Here is a 22,527-nt window from a genome sequence, read left to right on the forward strand (position 1 = left end):
AAAACAGACACCATTTGTTTTTATACTGGGACGGGCCTGAGTAGCCAGTGGGCTGAGCTACGGGCTGTGTGGATATTAATCAGCTATGAGCCCGGGCCCCTAGTTATTTGTACTGACAGCTGGGCGGTGTTCCGGGACCTAACGTTGTGGCTCCCTTCATGGAAACACCAAGACTGGTTGGTAGGACACCATCCACTGTGGGGTCAAGCCATGTGGCAGGACCTCTGGGACCTAGGGCAGAGAAAGGAGGTGACCCTAATGCATGTCACAGGTCACTCCCCCTTAGTGTCCGCAGGTAATGATGAAGCAGATGCCCTAGCACGGGTCCTATGCTTAGAACGAGCTCCTGCCACTGATGTGGCCCATTGGCTGCACAGGAAATTGCAGCACGCTGGAAGCTGAACCATGTGGCAGGTGAGCAGACACTGGGGTCTGCCTTTGAAATGGCAGGAGATAGCAGATGCCTGCTATGACTGTCATTTGTGCCCAGGACAGCCCCCAAAGCCGGAGGCTCCTCTGGGAGACACAGCAGATAACGCGAGGGAGGGCGCCCCTTACTCGCTGGCAAGTGGATTACATTGGACCCCTACGTAAGCCCCGCAATGCTATATATGCGTTCACAGCAGTGGACACTGCTACGGGGTTGATGTTTGCTGTGCAGTGTCTGGCTGTGGATCAGCGGCATACAGTGGTTGCTCTTACATGGCTGTGCACCCTCTATGGGTGCCTGCAAGTCATTGAAAGTGACAGGGGTACCCTTTTTACAGGGCAAGAAGTGCAGCCCTGGGCTGCCAGGATGGACCTGTAATGGTTGTTTCATGCTCCGTATAACCCACAAGCAGGTGACATGATTGAATGCTACAATGGCCTTTTGAAGCAAGACCTCTGGGTGTGAAAACACCCTCCCATGATGCGCGACTGGGCCTCGTGTCTTTGGGACGTCCTGAGAATCCTGAATGAGAGACCACGGAAGGGAGGGCCCACACCAGTAGAAGCTCTGCTACATCGAACGGCCGCTCCCATTCAATTACAAGTTACCACAAGTGAGACTCTGTTAAAGCCAGGCTATGGCAGAAATGGAAACATTTTGCTGACAGCATCCACATGCTTGAAAGCAGGGGAACGGCAGCAATGGACTTGGCCCTGGCAGGTCAAAACCCCCCACTGTCGGTGGTTGGTCCTGAAAGCCCCATGGGGGGCCGGTTTGACTCATGATTTGCAAGGGACACCAGGAGTGGTGGATGAGTGGCCACCACAAGTGACTGTGGTATATGGAGCTCCTGATACCAGGATGATTTTGTGGGGAACCTATGTGCTCTCGCTATGGCCTATTTTAGGGTCTCCTGTTCTGTTACATGTTGAAACTATGCAAGGGATCCCAAGCACTGCCATAAAGGTCTGGTACCACAAACTGGGAAAGAAGCCAGTGGCAGGGACCCTCTTTTCCCAGGACAAAAAGCTAGCATGTATCCTCCCAGATGGAAGGGATTTGCCATTGTTGGTTCCTAAGACTGGTATTGCTTTCTGCGTGTAGGCATATGGCACAGGGCCCCTCACGGAAGATGCTTGTCGTGTATATTGTGAGAGGAGTCCCTGGAGGGGTGGAATATGGGGACAGAGTCCCAGAGAGCAGTTTCCAGGCTCTCTGCCTTGCGTGGGGAGGTGCTGACTCAGGTAGTGAATGACCATCAACTGTGATTGGTTGGCCATCAGCTGTAACCGGTTAGCCAATTGGCTACTGATGTAACTGCTGGGATGGGTTGATTGGTTGGTTGGTAGGCAGGCAGAAAAAAGTGAATGGCAGGTTATGGACAGTGTGGCTCTAGCTTCCTGTGTCTCCAACCCAGCAACCAGGGAGAATATAGTGGTATGACTCCCCTATCTATGGCTCTGTGGATGTTCCATTTTGGCCTCACCATATCCTGTGTTCTTATGTGGGGTGGGGGCCAGAGACCCTGCAGGCAGAGACCTTGCATGACAATGCCTTCCCCTATTTTTAACAGGGAGCATTAAGCCTCTTAGTTTTAATTTGTTTGCCTTACACTCCCAAATATTACCAACACAACCTGTAGATAAGACAAAGCTGAATGTCACGCTGGCAGCAGTAGGGAGAATAAGACCTCGGAAAACTATAGCAGTGGCCGGACGCCCAGGTTAGAATTAACAGAACTGTAAGTGTAATTCCAGCCAAGTCTTGCAAAGCAGAGTTTTGATTAAAACTGTATTAAGGATGGGTGGTAGCAGCAAGATTTTGAGAGGAAGAATTTAGACTTTTAGGGCTTAAGTTGTTTCCCAGAGAGGCGCTGATGAGTCTTTGGGGGGAATTCCGTAATGACCCATCAAGCCACGTGCGTGGCTGGGGACTCCCGGAACAATCACCATGCAATGGAGAGTAGGAGGAGGCCCCTGCCAGGCAGGCGCCTGCCAGAACAGCCCACCTAGCCCGGCCAGGCTCTGCAGTACGTGGACGCGCTTTCTCCCCCGCCTGCCAGCCGGAGGACCAGCAGGGCATCTGCCCTCTGCCAGTGCCATGCCTGGGAGCCTGGACCGCCTCGCAGACGCGCCTCACCTGTGAGTGGCAGACCACGACACGGGATACACAAGGCACGAAAGCTGACAGCGCCGCGGGGGAGCGGCTGGGCTGGGCTCAACGTGACCCCGCCTCTCACGTGACAGGAGTTGCCCGCGCCTCCCGCGGGCGGGCGCCACGCAGCGGACAGCTGCAGCGCCTCCCTCGCTGCCTGTGCGCAGGCGCAGCCTTGGCTCGCGCCCAGTGACGCAGTCTTGCACGGCCCGTCTGACGCGTGGCCCCCGTGTACGTCGGCTCGCCTCTCTCTGCCCTAACGGCCTCCGCGGTTGGACGCGCGGGCGTAGGCCCTTCCGGAGCCCCGCGAGGGGGAAGGGCCGCCCGGGGGCGGAGCTGGGCCGGCGGCAGCCAATCGGCGGTGCCCGCGCCGGTGCCGCGCCCCGCCCAGCTGGCCGCCCCCCCGCGGGCCTGGTCCGGCGGACGCGCGACGGCGGTGGCGGCGGCGGCGGCGGGGGGTGAGTACTCGGCCAGCTGGCCCGCCTGGCCCCTTCACCCAAGCGCTGCCTCCCGGCCGTCCGCGCGGGCTCGTCCCGGAGGAGCGGCGGGCCTGGGCGATGCAGGAGCCGGGGCCGCGCTGCCGGGCCGGAGGGCCAGGCCTGCTCTCGCGGGCGCCGTACATGCCCGCGGCGGAGCAGGCATCGGGCCAGCCTGCGGCGGGGCCGTGTGTCCTGGGGCGTTGTGTGGGTCGGAGGGCAGAGGGCCGGTCGCAGGCGGGTGGCGAGTCCGCGGCGCGGCCGACGGCGGCGCCGTCAGGTGCGATGCCTGCCCAGGCTCCGGCCCGGCTGTGGCCTGCAGCCTCCCCAGTGCAGGGGCCCCGCGCAGAGAAACCCAAGGTAGGACGCTGCTCGCGGGCGGAGGTGCTGCCAGGGTGCCGGCCAGCTACGGGCGCAGATGCCCAGAGCCGAATTCCTGTCGCCGTGCTCCTTCCTTTCCCGTGCGCGCGCAAAACCCGCGATCGTGCTCGGAAACCGCTTGATTGACCCCAAAGTTACTGTTCGGCCGTCGTGACCATCTGCTCGGGCTGGGACTGCAGAGCTCTGGGAAAGCGAGGGCTGCCGGCGAGTCGGGCGTCAGGCTAAGAGCCATCCTCGGCCGTTTCTCCCGTCTGGGGCTGGAGTCAATGACAGTCTACGGGCAAGTGTTCTGCGTCCCCCCGCCCCCCATAGCTCCGACTTAGGTTTGGTCAGTATTTTCTGTTCACTGTGGAGTCTCCTTCAGGTGACACTGCTCTGGCCTTGCACATGGCGGCTTTACAGTTACCTCTGAGGCAGCCTTTTTTTCATGTTTGTAGCACTGCTGGTTGTGGGGAGCCTGTTGCAGCTTCACGTATCACAGATGGTGCTAGGGAAGTGAGGATAGGTGAGAACTTTCTTCAGGGAGGGAGAACTTTTTTCAGGGACGATGAAGAAAGTTCTGTTCTAAATGTGTTGAGTCCGAGATGACATCTAAAATCTGGCTGAAGGAAGCTACGAGACAGATGGACATTTTGGATGGGTGGGTGGAGATTTCGAAACCAAAGCAAACTTGGAAGAGGGAGATTCAGGACTAGAAGGATGGGTGGTGAACCCTGAGGAGAAGAACATATTCAGGGAGTCTTGAGGTGTGAGGAGAGCCAGCAAAGCAGAAGAAATGACCCAAGGTGGTGTGGGGTACCATGGAAAGCCAGGAGAGCAACCTCAGGATGGGGTGGAGGTGAAATCTGCAGTGCCCATGGCTATGGACAGACAGAGGGAATAAAAGCAACTCTGCTGAAGTCAGGGGTGTGAACAGTTTCAGTATGAGTCCAGAATGCCACCAGGCCCAGGCTCAAGTCCCAGCCAAATCACTTACTGTTTGTTATCTTGTTAGTTCTTTCCTCCTCTGTGAAATGGGATAAAAACAGCACCCGTGCCTGGTGCATGGGAAGCCATTCACAACTAGTGAGCAAGTCTCAGGCGCCCCTGTAAGCACTTCACATGTTTGCACTCACTGAAGCTTCACAACAACCTGCCAGCCTTTGACCGTGTTTCCCCCAAAATAAGACCTAGCCAGACAATCAGCTCTAATGCATCTTTTAGAGCACAAATTAATACGATTAAAATTACTGTTAATACTATATAACTTACTATTAATTTTTGCTCCAAAAGATGCTTTAGAGCTGATGGTCTGGCTAGGTCTTATTTTCGGGGAAACATGGTACAGATAAGCAAACTAGGATTCAGAGAAATTACTTGCCCAAGTTAACACAGCTTATAAACGCTGTGGGACTTGCATTACTTCAATAGTGTAACAGTAATTCAAATTATGAGGTATTTAGGGGTGTTGGAAATGGCCATGGATTGTGAACTACTTTTCCATGAAGTTTTCTTTTCCCCATTAAAAGTATTTATTTATTTATTATTTGCTTGTTTTCAGAGGCAGACATGATTTTCTAAGGTTTGCTCCCAGATAGTGGCAGCCATGCGTTTTAATTGTTTGGTTTCCTGATTAAAGAAGTAGACATTGTTGCCATAAATTCTGTTACCGTTTTGGGGTCTGTGTCTATAAGCAAATTAGAAAATGACCTAGATAAGCAAATTACTGTTTTAATGTATTTCATTAATTATGACTTGAATCATTTATGTTTATCCTTGGGGGAAATCTTAGTAATATGCTTTTTTTTCATGCATATATTACGTTATGAAGGTGCACCAGGACTTCACTTCAGAAAACTGCTAAGTGAAGTGTGATTTGAATCTTTACATGAGAAAAGTTAGGTTTAGGTTGTTAAATCAGTTTATATCCTCTAAAGAACTGAAAAAATCCTCATAATTTTAATCCTTTTATTTTGGTGGTTGTTCGTGCATGAAATAATTTTTGTTTTTGTTTTCAAAGCTGTTTTTCTTCAGAAACATGGAAAGTGGTGCAGTTCTGCTTGAATCCAAATCCTCACCGATTAACCTTCTGCATGAAATGCATCAACTACGCCTTCTGGGTCACCTGTGTGATGTGACTGTCAGCGTGGAGTACCAGGGAGTCCGTGAAGAATTCATGGCCCATAAGGCGGTGCTGGCAGCCACCAGTAAGTTTTTTAAGGAAATGTTCCTTAATGAGAAGACTGTGGATGGTACTAGGACTAACGTCTACTTAAATGAAGTGCAAGTAGTTGATTTTGCTTCATTTCTTGAGTTTGTCTATACTGCAAAGGTACAGGTGGAAGAAGATCGGGTGCAGCGAATGCTGGAAATGGCTGAAAAGCTAAAATGTTTGGACTTATCAGAAACTTGTTTTCAATTAAAGAAACAGATGTTAGAGTCGGTACTTTTGGAGTTGCAGAATTTCTCTGAGTGTCAGGAGGCGGAAGGGAGCAGTGGCTCCCAAGGCAGTGTTGCTCCTGAGGCCAGGGCAGGTGTGGCTCTGGACAGTCCTCTCCCCAATGGCCTCGTGGACTCCTCAGATCCCCCAGTGCAGAGAATCAGCAACGGTGTGTTGTCAGTTATGCCCCCTAGGAAGTCCAAGGAGAAACCAGACAAGAAGAAAGATGCCGTGAAGCCTTCCTACCCTAAAATCAGAAGAGCTAGTGGAAGGCTGGCTGGCAGAAAGGTATTTGTGGAAATTCCTAAAAAGAAATACACAAGGAGACTCCGAGAGCAGCAGAAAAATGCCGAGGATGACACAGGGGACTACAGGTGTCTCCACGACTCTAGCCCAGACACTGTGGGAACAGAGATGGAGCCACGGACAAAGAATGAGGACTGCAGTGCTGAGGTGGAGGAGGTGCTACAGAAGGCAGGGTGGGCGGACGAGGAGGACGGCAAGGCGGAGGAGGGGGAGAAGAGGAAGAGCAACTTTAAGTGCACTGTCTGTGAAAAGGCTTTTCTGTATGAGAAGAGCTTCCTGAAGCACATCAGGCATCACCACGGAATGGCCACTGAGGTGGTTCACCGCTGTGATACCTGTGGCCAGACCTTCGCCAACCGCTGCAACCTGAAGAGCCACCAGCGCCACGTGCACAGCAGCGAGCGCCACTTCCCATGTGAGCTCTGTGGGAAGAAATTCAAGAGGAAGAAGGATGTCAAGCGGCACGTGGTGCAGGTCCATGAGGGGGGTGGTGAGCGGCACCAGTGCCAGCAGTGTGGCAAGGGCCTGAGCTCCAAGACAGCCCTGCGGCTCCACGAGCGGACACACACAGGCCTCAAGCCCTATGGCTGCACCGAGTGTGAGGCCAAGTTCTCGCAGCCCTCGGCACTGAAGACCCACATGAGGTATGTGCACCTGGCTCCAGCTTACTGGTGTGGGAAATCGCCGAGACCCTCTGAAAATATTTTTTCCAGAATGTGGCTTAACTTGATTTTTTTGAAATGCATGTCAGAAATTGAGGTAGTTTGAGGATTGGACTAGTGTGGCTACATCTCTGGATATTTCACTTCATAACTTGTACCCTCTAAAAGTTGGGAAGCTATTTTGAAGCATCTTTGAATTCTTTCTCGGTAGAGATGCTATGAGATGGTTTTGTTCTACACTACAGAAATTCTATAGTGTTCCTATGGGCCTCCGGCCAATGAGGACCTCTCGGCTCCTGTCCACGGCCACAGCACAGAAGCCTGGGCACAGACCAAGGACAGCCGAGGACTGCTGGACACACAGGCCCTGCAGGGCTTACCTGGCATATACTGCAGGCCAGGGCTCTCCCACTCCCAGAGGAGCCACTGATGTGTACACTTCGCACCACACCTGAGGCTAATTATCTTTATTTTTCCTTTTCTGATTTCATTTAGAACTTGGGCCTGTGACCATCTGGGTCACACAGTCCCATTAAAGACCTCAGTGAGATGACATTTAGGGTTTTAGAACACTTCTCTGGTCATCTGTTCATTCTCCAGGCTTGGAAGCTATGCCAGTGGTTGGTCTATCCTCCAGAGTTAGGACGGACAGTATTTTGTTAGGTGGGGGACATTGTTTTTAAATAAGTTTCCTTACGGTGCTCAGTATTTATGCTTCAAATCCAGACGAGCAGTTTTCTACCCTATTCTAGATCTGCCCTCACACTTGGGCCAGTCTCTGGGGTGGTAGAATAGTTTTCATCTTTTTACTCTTTATAACAAGTTTAAAAACTTGGCTTAGGCAGTACTCAGTAAATTGTGGTTGATAGCTACTTCATACTAGTTGTGAAATTAAAATGCTTATGCATTTTCAGAAACCAGTTTTTTTTGGCATTTTGGGAACAGTTCTTTCTAGACTGGTTATGTCATACATAGTCTTAGGAAACGATAGTAACATTTTTGGTCATGTGGTACTTCGTCAGCTATAGTTCCTAAGGTGTTTGTGGTTGATTATTCTGAATAACGAAACTTTACAAATACGACACAGTGCTGTTTATGTTTTGAAAAATATGTAAAAGCATGGTGTCTGCCTGCACAGGCCATACAGCGTAAACCCTACGACAGGTGTGGGTGGCCCTGGAGTGTCAGTGGGGAAGTGTACCAGTCTGGTGGCCTTGTGCAGGCACAGGTTTGGGGATGGAGATTATGGGCCTCTTCACTTTTTACTCCAGTCATGCTCATTAGGTCTCATGGAATAAACTGTCTTTGCAGGCGAGAGTGAAAATTATATTGCAAAGTGAGATTTGAAATACATCCTAAGTTACCATGTGAATGTTGTACTTTCAGAATTCATACAGGGGAAAAACCTTTTGTCTGTGATGAATGTGGTGCAAGATTCACTCAGAACCACATGCTGATTTATCATAAAAGGTGTCACACAGGTAAATACTCCTGCTGTTGTGATTAATGTCTTGCCTAGCTGTAGAAAAACCCTGCAATGTATTAATTTAGAAGTCTGCTACCAGAGTGTGCAGGTCTTCATCTACCTTTCTCCTTTCGGAAGTCAGCAAAAGTGAATAAAATACGCCCACTGCTTCTAGCACTGGTGTGTTTGCGGCGATGGCCTTTTGCACACTAGGCAACAGAGCTGGCAAGTGGGTCTTATGTATTAAAAGATAGGAAACAGTTCCTACTACTTTAGTCCCAAATTCAATTTTCAGGAATCTGTCCTAAATACATTGTTCAGAATATGGGAAAACCTATATGCTATTTTTCCTCTCGCTTTTTCTAAAAAATCATTAGAAAGAATGATTGTCCAACCACAGTGGTTCAGTAAATTGGAAAATCTACCCTTTCCTGGCTCACACCCTGGCCATTTGGGGTGAGGGCTCTAAACGTTCTGAAAACACCTGTATGTTGACTTGAAAAGTGCACAATTAAGCATCCAGTTAATCCCAACTATATGATGCATTATGGTGGTGTAATTATCTCATTTCTATTTTCCAAAATTTTTGTGGTATTATGTGAGTGAGAAAATTTAAGTTGGCTTTATTCTGATTTAGCATAGCAACCCTGAAGTTCAGAAAACCCTATTCATGACAGAACTGTACAGACTCTGTTGTATACATGCTAACCCAGTTCCTTCTTACTTGCTTGTATTTGAAAAATGTGTACTTCTAAGCACTGTCATGATCCTCAAGTTCAGATGCAGGTGTAACAGATGAAGCATTTAACGATGTGAGTTACTAGACTGTAAAACAAGCAGCAGAATTGGTGTCTAACACTTAGGGGTAGAGGTGAGGTCAGATCATACTGAAAGATTAAGTTAAAATCAGTCATTGGATGAAAATATTAATATATTCAGATTTTATTAAAGCCAGTATTTTTATTTTGATGTTTGTGAAATCAGGGGTATACCTAATAATCAGATGAGTCTTATCTGTGGAATTAAAGGATTTAAACTAAACGTGAAGTTGTATTTAAACATTTTTTTCTTTTCTGTAAACTAATCCAAATTTCTTGGGAGTTTCTACTCTGAAAATAGTTATGTGAACATAGCCAACGTGAACATCCTCTCCTTTCAAGAGGGACTTTTATTCTGATAATTGTCCACAGAATTGCTTCTTCGAAAAAAAAATCTGAATTTCTCCAAACAAGTTGTGTAATTTCTTTGTTTGGAATGACTGAATTTCCAAAATGTGAGCTGCCTGAATGATTTCTTTAATTCTAGTCTCGTGGAATCTTTCTTGGGATTTCCAAGGATATTTTACACCAACTTTCAGCAAGTAGCAAGCATCTTACATGAATAGATATTTTATAGATGTTTTCTAAGTTTTAACTAGAAAATGTAACACGCTGCCCACCAAGCTGCTATTGAGAAGTTCTACTTTTGAGAAGTTTGTATGGGTTTTAGAGTGTGGACTCACTCTTCCTGTGTGTTCTAGTGCCTGTATCCTTTGTAACTCCTTGTTTCATTTTTTTCATGTAGGTGAAAGACCTTTTATGTGTGAAACATGTGGCAAGAGTTTTGCTTCTAAGGAGTATTTAAAACATCACAATAGAATCCATACTGGATCCAAACCCTTTAAATGTGAAATTTGTTTCAGGACTTTTGCCCAGCGGAATTCACTTTACCAGCATATTAAAGTACACACAGGTATGGCTGGAATGTCACCAGAGAAGGGAGTTCAGTGTGGCAAGAAAAATATCCCAAAGGTTTTGACTTCGAAAATCTGAACTTAGCTTTAGGAAAAGACTTTAGCCAAACTTTGTATGTCATAATAGCATTTAAAAATTTTTGAGTTTCTAGTTTCTCGTTCTGAGAAACTGGAAAGATATGGATGTGTCAACATTTTAACATTTCAGATTAGAATTAGGGATAATCTATACATATTAGTGTGTATATATATATATATATATATATATATATATATACATACATACATGCATGCAAATTCAATTGTGGGACTTGGAATTTTATATTCCATTACTATGGAAAAATAGGTAAAATTTCTATAGATGTAATACCAGCTGCAGGTATGGATTTTGGCCCTCCTTTGGCATAGGCCTTAAACTCTGGTATTACCTGTATTTTTATTTTCCAAAAGTTCACATTAGGCCACTTCACTTTTACAAAAGACCTACGTTAGTACCTGTTCTCACTAACTGAAAAAAGCGTAACATGAATTTTCAGAAAGTGGAGGATACTCTTCACTTTGTACCATTTTGGCTTATTAAAGTTTTCATGAGAACACCCTACTTTTGGATCATGGAAACCAGTATAAAGGTAGTAAATTTGTACCTGTAAGTTGAACCTTGAATCATTCCCAGCCTAATCTTTTATAGTGGAATGCTGACACTTTCCAGTGGTTTACAAATAGTATTATTCCAGACTGTATTCAGAATTAAATACAGCAGGCTAAAGAGATCAACCAATTTTCTTCTCTTCATGTCTCAGGGGAACGTCCCTATTGTTGTGACCAGTGTGGTAAGCAGTTCACCCAACTCAATGCTCTCCAGCGCCACCATCGGATCCACACAGGAGAGAAGCCATTCATGTGTAACGCGTGTGGACGGACATTTACTGACAAGTCCACTCTCCGGCGACATACCTCAGTAAGCAACAGTATGGCTTAAGAATGACAAATTGCTGGTACATAGGTATGCATAACCCTGGATAGTCAGACATGCCTGTCATTCCATAAGGTGGTTATAGAAGACAACAGGTATTTTCTTCCTCAGGTCTTCCTGAGTGACCACATTCAGTGTGAATGAAGTAAAGAACAAGTTTTGAGGCTCAGGAAGGCACAGCCCAGGAAAGCACAATACATGATAAACTTTCTAACAGCAATACAGCGGTAGTGATGGTAAAAAGATAATAGACAATTAGTGAAAGTCTGCTGCTGTAGAAACTTAAGTTGAAGAGACTATTGTTTTAAAGGTGTACTTGTTACTAAGTAGCTGTGAATTGGAAGATATATAGATATTTGTTCAGATACATTCATTGACTTTTGTTTTGTGTTTGATTTGTAGATACATGACAAGAATACTCCATGGAAGTCTTTCCTTGTTATTGTAGATGGCTCACCGAAGAACGGTGAAGGACACAAGACTGAACAGCCCGATGAAGAATATGCATCGTCCAAACTTTCAGATAAACTGCTGTCTTTTGCAGAAAATGGTCATTTTCACAACCTGGCCACAGTCCAAGGCAGCATACCTACTGTGCATGAGAACAGTTCTGCACACACAGCCTGCAAGTCAGATGACTCTGTGGTGTCCCAGGACGCTCTGTTGGCCACCACCATCAGTGAGCTTAGCGAGCTGACTCCACAGACAGACTCGATGCCCACACAACTTCACTCTTTAACCAGCATGGAATAGGAGCTTGAAGTTATCTGCCAAGCAGGTCCCATCCTGTGTCTTGTGTGTGTAATAGCTATATGCAAGATGATATCAGGGGCTAAGGAAAAGAACTGCCTGCAGGCAAAGTAGTGGGCAAGACTGGCTGCCGCAGATTTTCCTCAATTTCTGATAACCTGCACGTCTTTATCAAAGCATTTTTAAAGCTTTTCCTTAAAATTCTGACCTGCATGACCTCAGCTACACTTTATCAACAAACAAGGATAATTAACATAACCTCACTTAATTCTGGTGTAGGCTGCTATATGCATTAATCATTCTAATGCTTGATTATCTTGATGTTTATGAAGTTTGGACAACTGTTTACCTTAATAGTAGACTATATAGCATTGATCCAGCTCATGAACTTGCTGTTAATGGTCTCCTTGGTCTCTCAGCTTGCCTTATACTTCCATGTTGGTTTATTTCTCTGTTACCTTTAAGTTATTTTTCTGCCAAGCTGAAATAAAACTGGGGCCATGTACTTTCAGCTGTTTCTTCTGTGTCAAATTGAAGCAAAACAGATTTGCTCTAGGGATACTTGAATGGGACTGAAGAAATGAATTACTGCATTAATTCCCCTCCCCCCAACTAAGAAAGGAATGACAAACACACAAAAACTTAGTATAATCTCGACTCACAGCAAGTATATATATGCAGCTAGGAAATTTGACAGAAAATAGCTTTTAAAATGAAATGTGGCTGTTCAGTTTCATTCCTAAAAATCCAATAAATTAAAAGCTGTCCTACCAAAGATTTTAGCATCAAACAGTGTAGTATTTTTTGCAAAGAGCTGTGAAAAATTAAGAGGCTTAAGAACATTATGTAGTCATTTTATTTACAAGTAGCAATGAGGTAATTGTTAGAGCACAGAGTGTTAGTATTTTTGCTTATGTTTTCTGACTTAATTTCTGTAACTCTTGAGCAACCCAAACTTCCTCATTTCTACATCAAGAGCTAGAAACAGGCAAGTAATTGCCAGACTTGTTTCCTTGGGAGCATGTGAGAATATAGAAGGGATCAAAAGCCTTGGCACACTCATTGATTATGCCTTAAGAATATGTTGTGAAGAACCAGTAACTTTTGTCCTAAATGTACCTTTGGCTGTCTTATGCTGGACTTAATTATTGCTCAGAATGAATTTGTAATGAATGAGAAGATGATTCTGCTGCATTTGCTAAGCCTGATTCGTGGTTCCAGTGGCTTGTGTTTGTTGTGTGCTTATGAAATGCTTTGACTCACATGTAACCCTAAACATTAATTTAAAAGAGACCCTTGAAGAATTATTTTTTTCACCAGTTGTTTTTCTCCATTTTAATTTATTAAACCTGCTGTGAAAACACTTTCATTTGCTAAGAGAAAGTTTACTTTATCCATAAATTCCAGGATGAAGACAGCTGCATTATGCCAGAAACTGAGGGAAGACTTTCTTCCTAAGTGCTTATTTTATTCTAGTTTGTAACATGTTACATACTAAAGCCACTATAAGGTGTTTTAGGTGCTGATAACATGTTTCACACCTGCTCTTGAAGATAGCAGTATTGAACTACTTCACATTCAATTATGACAACATATCCTAGTTGTGTTTACAAAACAAAAGAAGTGACTGTCACACAACCATTTTATTCTTGGTAAGAGAATGAACCTGCCCAGCCGATGTACTGTTTCATGGAGTAAAGTCATCTTAATGAGAAGAAATTTAAATAATAGATTATTTTGTTACCTACTGGAAGAATTTTTGTCTTGAATTTGTTTCTTTAGAAATTCTACAAAAAAATCATTTAATGTGTTAATAAATGTTTGCTTTGTAAAATGTGCTTTGCAAGTCTTAAGTTTATTTCCATTATTAAAATTTAGGCTCTGTAGATTGAAACAAGTATAATTTCCTTAATTTCGTGAATAATGAAGTTTAAAATCAAGGTCCGTAGTCCTAGGATTAATTAATTTTAACTGTGTGGATTGCACTGTTATTTTTTTTAGAAGTGAAAGGTCTGGTGATAAGTAACACTGACCTCTGCTTAATAAAACTAATCTGCATGCTGCTGCTGTGGAGTATGTAAGTGGACTGGTTTCTTCAATGTCGTGTTCAAGTTTGCATCACAGACTTCTCTAGTATATCTGCTTCTCTCTCTGCTTCCTGGGAAGTAAGCCTGCCCCTGAGAACAGACATCTGAAAACCCTGTAAGAAAGAATCTGTGGGGTATTTCCCCCTATTTCTCTTAAGCCAAGTACAGCCTCCCTGAGTGAAAGTAAGGATACCCTCTCATATACCAGTCCCAAGTCCGATTGGGAAAGTGCCCTTAATGCTGGCACTGCTTCTAGAGCATCAGGACAGGTGACTGAGGAGGTCATTTAGTGCCTTCCAACAGTTTCGTGGGAAATATTCTCAACCCAAATCACAAAGATCACCCAGGCCAAGCTCCAGAAACCACCCACTCTGTACAGGGACTCTTAGCAAGGCTAGCAAAACCAGATTTTTAAACCACCATGGTGGCATCTTTCTGTTAGGAAATGATGATTCTGAAATAAGATAACCTTAAATGATCAACAACTTCTCAGAATTCCTAGGTTGGGAAGGTCTGGTCTGTTCAGTTTTCAAAATTTGCTTTGAATTATCTTTAAGTTGTGAATACGCTCACGGACCTAACCATTACTGCTCTCTGACAGGATGAGCTGGCCCGCACTACCGCTTATGGCAACCTTTTCCTCCACATAACTTGGGACCTGAGTGGCCAGTGGGCTCCACCTTCCCCAGGGGCACGTGCTAAACCTGTATAGATACCCGCAAAGTTAAAGAAATGCCCACACTGCCAACAGAGTTGAGTCACTGCAGGGTTTCTTATCTCCCCCTCACCCCACACACACACCTGAGAGTCTTCTAGGGACCCATCCTCCCTCAACTATGCAACTGACTGTAGCCTAAAGGATGCAAACAACATTCCCTAACGGAGCAGCAGGACGTGGGGCTTACAGTCATCCTGCAAACTAGGTGCACTTCAACAATAGACTAATCGGGGCTGCTTTCAGAAACCCTCAGCTTGCAAAACCATTACAGTGCCCTGAATTTCCACCAAGTAACAGAGATTTTAACATAGCCAAACTCATATATTTGAATGGATTCAAAGAGCCTAGAGAATATTAATGCCCATTGCCTTAAACTTAATAGGAATAACGTCGAACGGAAGCTACTATTGATCTGCGTAAATTTACCTAGAAAGACCTGTCAAAATATTACTCGTAATTTCCACTTTATTTACTGTACAGGTTCACATAAAACATACATACTCTTTTCTGCAATGGTAGAATTATCGTCACATGGTTAATTTTCAGAATACAATCCTCCACCGGAGAGCATGAGGGAGAACACCACAGTGATTGACTCATAACTTCACAGGCAGGAGGAACCTGCATGCACACCACAGGTGGTGGGTCACATGCTGTGCTGCCAAACCCCAAATGCCACACAGGTTTGCATTTGGACTTTTTAAATGCACAGTATCAGAGGAAACAATAAATGCACACATTTTGGTTACAGTGACACCATTACACACAGTCACGACTGCAAAAATAATGTTTTAAAATAAATTTAAAAACTCACACATGCTATAAAAATGTTGCCACAAAAAGCAAAGCTTTCCTATAAGAAATTTTAACTGACTTTGACTATGAACTAACCCTAGATTTGGTAAAATATAAGAACTACAGCATAAACAGTCATTATATTTTGTTCATAAATAACATTCTATACATCCTGAAAACCTAGCTTGGGCCTCTGAGTTCTACCTTATATTCACTGATGGTTACATTTCAAGGAAGGAAGTTTGGATAATGCGACATTTTCCCTCTCATTTTCCTTTTATCTTCTAACAGGTCTGTTCTAGTCATTATAGTTATTTGTACTCTTTCGTGTGAAATATTAAAAAAAATTCTCAACTCAGGCACTGATCCCAGTGTTTATTTCAATACAAATAAGCAAGTCTCTGATTAACAGAAAATTGTTGCCAAAACTATTTTTAAAAACCATAACCTTTTTTCAGACAGAGGTTTCTCAGGGGATCATGAGGAAAGCTAAATGGAATTGCCTTAAAAGAAATCATTTGGTTTTTACTTTAAGTGGCCAGACCAGAAGATTCTTTTAACAAGTGGAAACAAACTTTCTAGACTAGTGATGAAAGAAGCATGCTGGCTGGCTAGGATTTAAATGCTCTCCAGGTGAGACAGATTTATGGCCAGAGGACACCAGCTACAAAAGCACTTCCCATGCCTCACTTGCACAAAAGTGCATTTGGAAAAAACTTTTCACAAAAGTGCACTTGGCTGGTTGTGGAATAGATTAGGTAAAGCCACAAAAACCCGCTTTTCTCTCTATAATCGTTTCGTAAGAGATTCCAACAGAAATAAGAATTAAACAAACTCTGTTCCAAATTGTACTGTAGGTAATAGACAGCTTTCTTTTAAGAATCCCTGACCTTCGAAGGAAGAAAGAAATCCTTATCAGATTCCAGGGCGTAACACCAGTGTTCATGTCTTCTGGTCCATTCCCTCCACCTTCAACTGACACTGTGACACTGTGACACCACTAACCTTTTCTTTCATCAGCCCACCTCATGCATGTCACCCCACAACTACGGCCAGTAAATCCACACAGCCACTTGAGAGAGAGCCTCCACAATCGGGCATCGGCTGGCCCTTTTCAACTTCCGTTCCTCCTACTTCCTCCTTCATCCCAGACTGACGTATTCACCATCCCCAAACCTTCCTCCTCACTGAGCCCATGGTCTGGGCACACCCACTCTACTTCTGCCCAAGAAAAGCCTACTAATCCCAGTTGAGGGCCATCCAAAAAAGAAACACCATTTAAATACCAGTTACTACCTAACATAACATGGGAAGTTTTACTACCAGTCATTAATGACAGTAGCACAATTTAGAAACATAGGCGATTTCTGGCAATCAATGCACAACAAACATAAATCATTTAAGCCTAAAAATATGTACAGAAGAGGAGATTCAAAAAACAAGGCTACATCTAGAGTACAGTGTCAGGATATAACATAACGGGGAGAGATCAAGTTCATAAACCAATAGAGCACATTTTGTGTAAACCAAAGTAAAAGGACAGAGTTCAAACACACAAGCTGAAACAATTCCATCAGCTAAGAGAAAAAGGCCCCTCAGAAGCTAGTTGGCCTCCTTTGCTAGTTGGAGGCAGACAGTAAAGCTCTGTACCATATTTACCCTACCTAACCCATCACATTCAATAAAACCATAAAATTAATGAAACACTTTTTCAAGCTTTGACTTAAATACTCTCCCAGCCCTGATGAGGATGTACATGAAGGTACCTACCATCTCAATGTTGGAAAGTGTATAAATGTGAATTAACCTTTATGTGAACATAAAGAAAGGGATTTTCACCCCAACTAAAAGTAGATACTATGCCTAGGAAAACGAAAAATTTTATTTCTCGTTTGTGTGTGTGTATGTCTGTGTGTGTGTGTGTGTGTGTGTGTGTGTGTGTATGAAGCAGTCAAACCTATGCTGACATTCGTCCATACACATAGGCAAGTAGGCAAGCATTGCCAGGAAGCTCCCTCTTCTCACAATGTAAGTGATAGTGGCAGACTCTAGCTGTTTTGAATTTTCGCATGCACATTAGCATGTGGAACAATATCAAAAGCAAAGAAATTGGTCACTAGAACCATCAAAAGAATTACAAGATAACAACAACAAAAATTTCTAATGAGAAAAGTCATAAACTCATTCCTAACAACCACCCTAAACTAAATACATACTTATAGAGACTACATCCAGATGCAAATTTACAGAGTATTGCAAAATACTGGTTAGAACAACTGGGTACTCAAGTCCAAGAAAAAGGACATAAAAATATATGGTAAAATTAAACATGAGTTCTGCAAATATCAAATTAACAAGAGTAAAATTCTGAAGTAGTTCTCAGAAAACTGGGGACTCTGACAAGCATGAAAGTAGCCCATCACGTCCATAATAGGCACAGGAGCTTCTCATTCATTGCCTAACAGTGACACAAACATGGCCAGCTTAAACAACACTGTGCAACAAAATTAAGCCATTAAGTGGACATCCCATAAAGAACACTTGGCCCTAAGATGAAACTAAAGAGGAAAGTCCTAAGATGGAACTTAGCTGCATGCCACAAAGACTTATAAATGTCTCACTTTAGGTCTCCATCTCCCTCTCCCTCTCCATCCCCTTGGATGGACTTTTTGATACGAAGCAACATGGTAGTAAGCCACTGATCCAAGCGAGATATTGAGTCAAATTCCTTCACCTAGTTTAAGAAAAGAGAAATAGGAATTAGTCCACGGAAATACAATTGAAACACAAAACAACAGTGTCCCAAGCTGTTTAAACATATACAGTGATAATCCACCACTTTCTTTATTTAAAATTATTCATTCCAGTTCATAACTTTCTTCATTAAAAAAGTTTATTTTTTCATTATCCTGTTTTGATAGCGCTATTGACAAATTCCTTTTTTATATTGCTCTGTATGTTAGTTAATATGTGATGGCAAAAATTCCTAAGAGCCTTTATAATTGGAAGAAGAGCACGTTTAATGTGACAAAGGAAATTAGACCTTGTATAAGAATTAGAAGGGAAGAAGAAAATTAATATTGCTCCAATATTCACTGAACATGGAAAACGTACTTGCAGAGAGAGGATGTGTGGAAGCAGAATTCCTTTAGTTCCTTCCAACACATTACCAAAGAATGACATTGCAATAGGATGAAAACGGTTTTGCAGCAATAGTTAAATGTGAAAACATTCCTTTCCACTATTGCTTCAAAGCCATGATGAATATATTAATGGAGGATACTGAGAAATTTGCCTTATTCTAAACATAAGATGGGAAAAGATGAGAAAACAGAAGAATGATGAATATAAAAAAATCTTCCACTTATTGTATACCAGGAATATAGCAAATTTCCAGTTTTTATATTTTAAATTGTATTAACTGATTTTACTTTACACTTATATACAGAACAGATTATTTTCAAAAGAAAACACTCCAACAGCAAGTGTGAGCAGGAAGTGCAGCGGTAAGTGATATTCTCTCTTGAATTTGCCTCACAGCTAAATTTACCACGGCTAATAGAACTTTCTAATGGTATTGGGGATGGATATATAAAACACAACCTTTGGAAAATACAATTTTCTGTGTTTCCCCGAAAATAAGACCTAGCTGTACAATCAGCTGTAATGCATCTTTTGGAGCAAAAATTAATATAAGACCGGGTATTACATTATATTATGTTAGACAAGACCCGGTCTTACATTATAGTAAAATATTATAGTAAAATAAGACCAGGTCATATTAATTTTTGCTCCAAAAGACACAATAGAGCTGACTGTACAGCTAGGACTTATTTTGAAGAAACACGGTAGATATACTGGAAGAATGTTCAAATAAATGATCAGCATTTACACAATGAAAAAAAAAAAGTTTCTGTAACTTAAACCTTTAAAGAATGTACTATATCACAAGGACATAACTTACTGCTTCAGTGTAAGCTTCACTGTTCTGTTCTTCATGAGCTTCTAGAAGTTTCTAGTAACATAAAATATGGAGAAAACTAGTTTGGTGGGCTAAGAAGTTCCACTTCGTTTTCTGTGAAAAGGAAGAACTAGAAAATTGCTTTAAATCTTGAAAATACAAGGAATGTTTTAAAATATAAAACAAAGCCACGTTAAACTGTTTACACTGATGTGCTATAAAAGCACCAAAAATAAATTTACTGCAGAAGTACAAGTACATTTATGTATCTGTATATGTTGCTCCATCACTAGTGTAGTTAAATTGTATTTCAAGACAGTGAAGAAAAATTGACCTGTTCATTATTGTTTATATTAAGTCTTGTTTTAAATATGTATTATGTGTATATATTGTTTACATAATACATATGCCTTAGAAGGATTGTAGCATTTTACTTTTGTCTGAAGGTATTTATAGCTATATAGTTTGAACAGTAATTACCCTATACCAACGCTGTGGCATCTCCTTGATCTTGGTAGTGCCTGCCTTTGAAACAGGATGTAGGGAATATTAGTTTTCCATTTTTCTATTTTGTTATATAATTTTAAGCCACCAGGGCCTAAATTAAAGTATAATCATTTATATCCATGTAGAATAAAATTGTGACAATTTCCTACACACACAGTATTTTTTTCATAGAAACATTTTCCTTCCATTTGCCTTGCTTCAGAAATAAATTTAAAAGACATTTGCAAAAAAAAAAAAAAAAAATTCACTGCATACGCAATCCCACCTGACAGCAAAGATTTTTTTCTTTAAGGTTCTAATATTACTTACTTTCAATAATTTACATTCTCTTGAATCAGTAAATGCTGGAAACATTTCCTCATATTTCTCAAGAGCAAGCTGAGAGAGAAAAACCACTTGTTAATATCCGACTCACTAAACCAGGAAACAAAACTTTGAACATTTTATTAACTTCAGTAAGATTTATCTACATCTCAATTAAATGTATAAGAAGTGTGCTGTGAAACTCAACATCAAACTCAATATAGAAATCCTATCTATTTTGATTTTCTATTTTTGTTAAGAATAAATTTCTAAACAAATTTTTCTGAATTAGGTTGCTGTAAAGGAGACGTCATGAGTCAAATCTAATTCTTAAAAACTCACAGACCAGGTGTCTGTTTTCATCCATTAAGTGGAGAAGTTTTTCCTTAACACTGTCCAGATTCCCAAGAAATCAGTTAGACCACTGCTCAAGGCTTGAGGGAAGAATGCTTTTCCTCTTAATGGCTTTAGTTCTGTTCTTCCAACTCCAGACACAGACAAGTTACCCAAGTCTCTGACTCTTGTCTCTCAGCTTTCACTTTCGCCCCAATCCTCATTCCAACTCCACTTCTGAGTTTAAAAATAAAAAGGCAGTTATTCTACTTTTATTGTCTCTCCTTCAGCCTCCTAATTTCTTCAAGGCAAAACTACTGAATAAAACGTGGCTACCAGGGAAGTTCAAGAGAACACCTTTGGTAGTTGTTACAAGATTACAGTTGGGACACATATCATAGTACTATTATTTTTTTTAATGTACTCAGTTTAGTCTTGCTACTAATAAATAATGCCCAAACAAAAGGATATCAAGAACAACAGAGTGCCTGAGTGAGTCCTGCTTTCATGGGTAATGTGTATAAGAAAACTAGCACTGAAGGACTCTTTACCTTGGCATTCAACTCATCGACTATGAAGTGACAGAGGGCTGCTTTAAAGAAGTAATCCTTTGCACTGTACTTCAATAGAGGATTATCCATGGTGTTTGCCCCAACCTAGGCACAGAAAGCATAGTTAGATTTAAAAGGTTTGTCTTTTATTGTTAGGCAAACTGATTCTCACCTATTGCTCTTTAGAAAATACTTCTGTATCTTATGTTAGTTTAGCTATGAAATATATTCTTTTAACCTAATAATTTTACTAGAAGAAACAATATTTAATACATAAAGTGCTAACCTGTTAAAAATGACTCAGAAGACTTCCACTTGCAGGAAGATGAAATAGACACACTTTCTTTTATCCCTCCTGCTCAGTACAACCTTAGTTGTACCCCAGTCATTTTATATAAAACAAATATAAGAAGACTGAAAGGCAGAGAGAAGAGTCTGATAGGGACCTTGAGACACATGAGAAAACACGGCAGTGAGTTCCCTGGGTTTTCTTTTTCTTTCATATATCCCTGACTTGGCACAGAAAAAGCCAGCAACCTATAAAAAACCAGTGGATACAGCAAAAGAGAGAGAGAGAGAGAGAGAGAGAGAGAGAGAGAGAGAGAGAGAGAGAGAGAGACAAAAGGAGGGAGGAAGAGAGGGAGGGAGGGGGAGGGAGGGAGGGAGGCAGGGAGGGAGGGAGGAAGGCAGAGAGGAAGGGAGGGAGGGAGGGAGGGAGAGAGAGAATGAATAGACAAAAGTCTGCCGTCTCCAGCCAGAGGACTAGGAAAGGGGCAGCTTAGTAAGACAAAAATGTTCAGATAATAACTGCTCTACTCCAGCCAAACACCATAGGAAAAGTATGGTCCTACCTGACTCACACCATCAAAGGCCAAGAGGAAACCAAGACAATCATCCTTTCAAGACTGCAATGAGAAGCCCAACATTCCTGCCAAGGTGACCTCAGATAAGGGCAAGTAGGAAGCCAAGCCTTCATCCCTGCCTCTTAGGTAGTGACTACACAGGGAGCCTGGATTCCACCTCTGTCCAGCAGGAATCAGGAGTTTTCATCTCCCAGCAGGCATGGTTTCAGAAGAGGCCTACTGGAGGGTTAAGATTTCATCATCACTTGGCAGTAACAAGGACAACACCAGCATGGTGTTGATAGAGAACAAGCAAGAGCTGGGATGGAACAAGGGTCTCCCCACAGGCATTAATGTGAGGAGCCTGAACTTCTACCTCCAGTTGGCAGGAATGAGCGACACACCCCTTCCCCAGCCAGGGCAGGGTCACAGAAAACCAGCTGACAGAGAAAGTTTAAGTAAAATCCAATACCATAACATAATGTGAAGATGTCCAGTTTTCAATTGAAACTCACTTCCCCAAAAAAGGGGAAGATCTCAAGCTCAATTAAAAAACAACAAACAATAGATGACAGCTTTGAGATAGCAGAAATGTGAGAATTATCTAACAAAGATTCTGAAGGAGCCCTCATAAAAATGCTTCAATGAGCAATACAGAAATACTTGAAAGTAAAAAAAAAAA

The 22,527-nt window shown here is 42.7% G+C and overlaps 2 protein-coding genes across 2 annotated transcripts in view; one reads left to right on the forward strand and one right to left on the reverse strand.

Annotated features, from left to right (window-relative positions):
- The first annotated feature begins 3,034 nt into the window (after positions 1-3,034).
- GZF1 (GDNF inducible zinc finger protein 1) lies at positions 3,035-14,853 on the forward strand. Its single transcript, XM_081033246.1, has 6 exons — positions 3,035-3,420; positions 5,441-6,810; positions 8,215-8,309; positions 9,857-10,024; positions 10,826-10,983; positions 11,401-14,853. Exons 1-6 carry the CDS (start codon positions 3,142-3,144, stop codon positions 11,749-11,751), a joined length of 2,421 nt encoding a protein of 806 aa, XP_080889372.1. The 5' UTR covers positions 3,035-3,141; the 3' UTR covers positions 11,752-14,853.
- A 147-nt stretch (positions 14,854-15,000) lies between these two features.
- The window catches only part of NAPB (NSF attachment protein beta), a 39,523-nt gene continuing 31,996 nt past the window's right edge, over positions 15,001-22,527 (reverse strand). The window contains exons 8-11 of the mRNA XM_081033247.1: positions 21,004-21,108; positions 20,126-20,194; positions 19,313-19,363; positions 15,001-18,082 (exon numbers count right to left, since the gene is read on the reverse strand). Of these exons, the coding sequence (XP_080889373.1) occupies positions 17,966-18,082; positions 19,313-19,363; positions 20,126-20,194; positions 21,004-21,108 (342 nt within the window). The 3' untranslated portion in view covers positions 15,001-17,965. The remainder of the gene's footprint in view (positions 18,083-19,312; positions 19,364-20,125; positions 20,195-21,003; positions 21,109-22,527) is intronic.

Source organism: Rhinolophus hipposideros, assembly GCF_964194185.1.
Source record: "Rhinolophus hipposideros genome assembly, chromosome: 22".
Lineage (NCBI taxonomy): Eukaryota > Metazoa > Chordata > Mammalia > Chiroptera > Rhinolophidae > Rhinolophus > Rhinolophus hipposideros.